The sequence below is a fragment of the Notothenia rossii genome, assembly GCF_949606895.1.
Source record: "Notothenia rossii genome assembly, chromosome: 9".
Classification (NCBI taxonomy): Eukaryota; Metazoa; Chordata; class Actinopteri; order Perciformes; family Nototheniidae; genus Notothenia; species Notothenia rossii.
This window is the reverse complement of record NC_136907.1, coordinates 55,464,402-55,470,401: the sequence shown is the minus strand read 5'-3', so window position 1 is coordinate 55,470,401 and position 6,000 is coordinate 55,464,402. Positions and strand designations below refer to the sequence as shown.

Genomic DNA, 6,000 nt, shown 5'->3' with positions numbered 1-6,000 from the left:
AGTGGCTCAGCCATTTTACTTGTCCGAAGGCTAAACCCACTTGTCCGAAATTTACTTGTGAAAATAAAAGCCTATTAAAAAAAATGAATAAAACCGACAAGAGATTTGGACAATTAATATGATTTAATAACTTAATCAGGCACATTTTATAACATAAACAGTCTGGCATAAAACGCCATTCGATTGCATACCCAAAGTAATTAGCTATTTATAATACTTTATACTTATAGCACATGCATAAGATGGTCTCTTTTGAAAGGTAACATTCTGAAGTTTCTTACACAATAAAGAAAAATCACTTTGGGTGCTTATAAAAAATATCATGCTATGTAATCATGTTAAACATTTATGTTTAAAAATATCACTTTGAGTGCTAATGTAAAAGAGAAACAGGTTTGAACACACTGAAATAAAATAGTTGCTCCTTACTTTTGTGTTCTGAGAGGTAGGAGCTGGAAAACATAACGGTTCCATAGCCTGAAAACTTAATCATACAGGTCCAAAGTCTATAAAAATCCCATGGAAAATTTGTGTATTTTGTAATGTGTGTACCGCAATAATTCCAAAATGGCCTTCCGCTGCCATTCATTCAGAACGATTGAAAGGCGGCAAATTTCGGCTGCCTCCAAATGAGTTTACAAAACGAAATGAAAAATAAACGTTCTTCAAAAATGTATTGGTTGCACGGCAAAAAATGCAGTCCGGAGCCGGGCAAAGTGCTCACGCTGCTGCCCTGTGTTGAAAATAAGTCTTGTGCCATAATACTGATTGATCACTCCTCCAGCTCATCTTCACTCCCCATCAACACCAGCTCATCCTCCTCATCTCCCCTCTCTCTTGACGACCAGGGGTTAAACCCTGGTCTACGCCTGCGCAGGCTTGATGTCCACCATCGCTGGGCAGCTGAGGCTGCATCAAAGTCTTCCAGAGCGGGACCTTGGATGGAGATGAACATGAGCCTCTGGAGTTGAGCGGTGGTAAGGCTTGACCTCCAGTCGGTCTTGACTCGCTTCATTGTAGAGAAGCCACGTTCGCACACTGCAGTGGAGACCGGGAGAACCATATAGATCTCCATCAGATGACATAAGCAGCGGAACATGGCTCTCCTCTCCTCTGGGAATACAATGAGACAAAAATATATGAATTAATTTCCTTCAAGAAATTCTACTTTCTGCTTTTTTTTGGTAACTTTTAAAATACACACTTAACATTATACTGACACACACCTGATTGCAGGACACTGAGAAAAATGTCCCTCATTGGAACAGCTGACCGCCTGAGAGCGAAGCTCTTATACTGGGCATACTCGGCTATAACCTCCTCTGGTGTAATCCCTGCCTTGGCCAAGAGCTCCTTGTAAAATCCAGATAGGCTCTTCATTTCTTCCTGACCATGCTGAGTGAAGGTCTCTGTTGCCACAGCATCAGTGTGGTCATACTTGGGCCAGCAAGAGGGATCTAGTGCCCTGAACTTAGCTACTATGCTGTCTTGATGCAAGTCCTTCAGACGCTCATCCAAGTGACTGATGACTGCATCTGTATGAGAATAAATGCACAATCACTACACTGACTTTGACACCTTTTAATACACCAGACACTATATATATATATATTTTTTTTTTTATTTAAAAGGTGTCATACCTATCACTGCTGCCCTTTGTGGCTCAAGCGTGGAGGAAGAAGCCCTGTTCAGTTGGACACCCTTGTAGCATCCGGATCCATTGCTCTGCTCCACAAAGGTCTCCATGTACAGCCCCATTCTGGTCTTAAGGGAGGACAGGTTCCAGAAACACCTCTCCTGGCTCTCCACCGCCTCACACACTGTCACACTATCCTTTTGAAAAACCTTGGAAAGGGTGGCAAGGTGGTCAAGGACATCACAGAGGAAGTGGAGGAAGAGGACACTGCCGTAGTCCTTCAAATAGCTGGACACCTTCTTGGCCCTTCCTGTCACAGCAGCCGATGGTTTGGGCCGACGTTCGAGGCTTGCCATGTCCTCAAAGTGTGCCAGGATCACAGGAAAGCTATCACACAATACCTGAAATGGTTAAAAATATATATATATATATATAGTTTTAAAGTTATACTGACAACACGGTTTGTGAAAACAATTAAATAAATAAAATCTATAATATTAAATATGCCACAATACTGCACATGTAACCACTGCATCTACCTTGGCTGCACGGTGAACATAGGGCACCCAGCGGGCCCCATGTAGCGTGGTGGGCTTCAGTACCTTCTCCTCCATGGCCTCCGCAATCATCCGGAGCTCACGAAGTGCTTTTGGAGCATAATGGTACTGCTCATAGATGCTGCATAGGGTCGCCTGAAGCTGTTGCATCTTAGGGTTTTCTTTGATCGCACTGACCACGCCCAACTCCAGACGATGAGCGATGCAATGGATGGGTATGAGATGCGGGACTTGCTCTTTGAGGCGAGTAGCAACACCTGTCCTGCATCCAACATTGACTGCTGCACCATCACTCCCAAAGCCCACCAGACGCTCCCTCCAATCCACCAAGCCAGCCACACTAAAAGCTGAACAAAAGAAAAGACATCAGCATAGAGAACACAGAAGCAATAACTCCCAATACAGAAGCAATAATGAACTTATATGCTACAGTACCGTAAAAAAGGTTTGATAAAAAAACATTTCTCACCTGCATAAACAGCTTCCAGCACACCAGCTGCATTTGCATGCTTAACGTCCTCAATTTTCAAATATGAATTGATGGGACCCTCCGTGTCCATGTATCGAACGTACACCAACTCGTTCTCTAGGGTGGCTGTATCGGTGGCTCCATCAATCATAACTGAGAAGTATTTAGCCAATTTCAGCTTCTGCAGTAGTTTCTCCAGCTCCATTTCATAAATAATAACAACAAACCTGATGGGGGAGAGACAGCAATACAAATTGTTATGGTGTTGTTTTGGAAAGTCAGAATCAAAGCAAGACGAAAAACACTGAAATAATGCATCTTTGCTTGTTCTTTTTGACTGCCTATAAATGAACATTTTGTGAATATCATACCGTTCACAAGCCTTGTTGGACGCATAGCAGTTGGGAAGTTGTCCTCCCGTCCTGTTTATTAACCCATGTAGGGTTGTGAAGTGGGTGAAGGGCTGTTCTGTTCTGGCTACATAATAAGCAGCATGCATTATGTTGGTCATTTTAACCAACATTGTCTCCTCCATCCTGTGGAGCCCTGTGAGGACAGGTGGCAGTGGAGCATCAGGTCCCCTCTGTCTGGCTCTGTCTGCAGCTTCAGTAAGCTGGTGTCGCTTACTTAGAGCATGAGTTGACAAGGTGTCATATCGGAATGACCCGGTTCCTTTAAACAAGGACGAGGACCTGGATTTGAAAAATGGAAATGAATTAACATAATTGAACACACCCTACTGGACTATAATACGGGGATAATAATACGGGGATCCGTTACAGTCATTATTATCTGAATTTCATTGGCTACACAAACGGCCAATCATTTCCAGCGTCAGTCGGATTGATGATCTAATGTTTTACACACAACGATAACCATTTTTGCATAGCAGCAGCTTGCTCTAGCACAGTTATTAATGTCTCGAGTCGTGACCGTTAGCTTGTGAGAACGTTAGGAATAGTCTGCCTATACGTTTTACACTATAGTCAAATCAAATCACGAAAGACTTGATATCTGATCATCAACATAACCACTCCTTCCTCTGTCCACTCCAATAACACAACAAACGACCACCTAATAATAACGTCGACATCAATAATATCATAGAACACATTAAATAGCTTACGTTATCTAGATAATGTTATATAGCATTTTACACAACGTTTGTCAACTGTGAACGTCAGTCAGGATAACTAGCTAGACTACACAGTTCAGTTTATTTCGAATCTCATCATCTTCACACATCAGATAAATAGTCAATTATCTAACGTTAGCAAAAATAAAAGTTGTCACTTACGTGTCTGCAATGTCGGGCAAACTGCGGCAGGTTGAACAGTACATGATATGCTCTTCTCCTGCTTCTTCGGTGTACCGGAGCCAAGGAAACTTCTCGGTCCATGATGGAAGGAAGTTTCTTTTGCGTTTTGTTTCATAATCTAATTTGGAGGCAGCCGATTTTTCAGGATCTCGCCTAGGTCGCTTTCCTGGGGCTTGGTTTGCTTTTGGCGCCTGCAGCCAGGACATCTTGAACTCATTACTCACTGACTGGATATCGAGGATAGATGAGTCGCGAGCGTGACAGCGCATACACACCAGCCGCGCAAGCAGGCACTCGCGGGTTCGTGTTCACACCAATTTCCCGCGGGTCAAATATTTCTACCAATCACTGCAGTCATAATATTGACGTACAGGTACGGAGATTGCGACACTGCGAGACAGGCACTTCAGATGGAATAACGTTACTATTTCGTTTGGGTGATTTCCCCCCCCCCCCCAAAAATGCACTTGTCCGTTCGGACAAGTTAAACTGTATTATGCTTGTCCGACCATTTTTTTTACTTGTCCCGGACAATCGGACAAGCCTTAATGTCAAGCCCTGCACACTCACACCAACAGAATGCTTTTGCAACTGAAGACCAGCTACGAGCAAATAGCACTATGTCATGTCTTCTGGCATCTTGATGTGGTGCCACTTTGTGCTGCTGACCTTAAAACCAACACCCAACAGACATGATCAAAGGAAAAACTAAAGAAAATACATCAAATGGCGAGTATACAATGAAATAAGAAGGACTACACACTTCAAACAGCCTGTGATCCAATCCAACAATCTATTCCCACATGTCTTGCTATCTTTCAGCAAAAAAGGCAGCCAGAGCGTCACGTAACTTCATGGAGATACCACACTGTAGTTTTGAGAAGATTACATCCATTCTATATACTCTAAACTAAGCCACAAATACTCATCAGCTCAGGAAAGCTAACAGACACTGACTGAGTAACATCCTCTAATTTCCATCCATCACTGGTATAATCAAATTAATTATGCTGCTGTGTATTGAGACTATATCTCCTTAGCAAAACAAGCACAAGCTTCATCCCAAGACAGATGAAGTGCATCCATCGACAAATAACAACATTAAGTGACTATTTTAAGTAACTTCCTGCAAGCGATTGCTCCGTCAAGAAGTGGTTATGGTAAGCAAGACAGAAACTGTTATCGGCTATTACTAATATATATTATTGAATGAATATTATTAATCTTTTTCATTTATTTTTCCCCCCCAACACTTAAAGAAATTCTCATGCATCAATTATGTGGAGAAAAACCTTTTGGAAAAAAATATATTTATATGATTTGAATTGTAATGTACACTGACAATGACCAACAAATATTTGTTTAAATATGTAAAGAGCCAAATGAGAGACACACCATTGAATAGACAGGCCATCACTTTTATAAACGGTAGCCCAAAAGGGAGGAATGTAAGCACAAATTAATCTGTCAGGAAAACCCTACCTCATCTTCTTTTTGTCCAAACAGAAAAGGGCATATTGTTAATGCTTACAGAAAAAAGAAATAAGACACAGAAGGAATAAGAACTTCCAGCTACTGCTCAATGTTTCCAGAGTTTAAAAGCCACCACCCATCACAATTCACTGGAAAATACCAAACTTTAACACAACTCTGCAAAAACCACCAAATACCAAAGTAATAAAGTGATTTAGAGGTTTGTTTGGACGAATGTGATTAACCAAATTGTTCCCTATGACGCTTTGACTTTAGCTGATCATATCTGCCAAAGTAAGCTTGGTTTAAACGTCTAGAAATAACCTAATTACGACCGTATGACTTATTTTATTATCTGGACTTTGCCAATACAACTGTGTGTATCTGTAAAACTGGGACAGTTGTCAGCTTCCTGTGACTCATCACTATAAGCGGCCGCTGTATTGATTCATGTGCATAAAGGGACTCTCAGAACTGGACAACTGAGTCATTTACAGAGCAGAGCTGAGCCCTCATATGCACTCACATAAGGTGGATGGTGTAGTTA

General features: G+C 41.8%; 2 protein-coding genes across 3 annotated transcripts in view; both read right to left on the bottom strand.

Moving 5' to 3' along the window:
- LOC307018584 (CTD small phosphatase-like protein) overlaps positions 1–6,000 on the bottom strand; it is a 125,927-nt gene that overhangs the window by 7,559 nt on the left and 112,368 nt on the right. The gene's annotated exons all lie outside the window — the stretch shown is intronic.
- LOC307018579 (zinc finger protein 862-like) lies at positions 105–4,538 on the bottom strand. Of its 2 annotated transcripts, XM_079648887.1 has the most exons (6): positions 3,034–4,538; positions 2,663–2,889; positions 2,176–2,540; positions 1,641–2,037; positions 1,227–1,535; positions 105–1,113 (listed from the first exon to the last, which is right to left on the bottom strand). In XM_079648887.1, the coding sequence occupies exons 1-6, from the start codon at positions 3,195–3,197 to the stop codon at positions 773–775; spliced, it is 1,803 nt and encodes a 600-aa protein (XP_079505013.1). In that variant the 5' UTR covers positions 3,198–4,538; the 3' UTR covers positions 105–772. The 2 variants fall into 2 exon arrangements, with proteins under 2 accessions (XP_079505013.1, XP_079505012.1); XM_079648886.1 differs by having other exon boundaries at positions 2,663–4,538.

What these genes read in the sequence shown, in the direction of transcription:
- LOC307018579 (XM_079648886.1), bottom strand. Translation starts at nt 3,197, where the DNA reads ATGGAGGAGACAATGTTGGTTAAAATGACCAACATAATGCATGCTGCT. An exon ending in ATGTTCACCGTGCAGCCAAG is followed by an intron (nt 2,038 to 2,175) that starts GTAGATGCAGTG and finishes TAACCATTTCAG; the next exon opens with GTATTGTGTGATAGCTTTCC. An exon ending in TCTCAGTGTCCTGCAATCAG is followed by an intron (nt 1,114 to 1,226) that starts GTGTGTGTCAGT and finishes TTGTATTCCCAG; the next exon opens with AGGAGAGGAGAGCCATGTTC.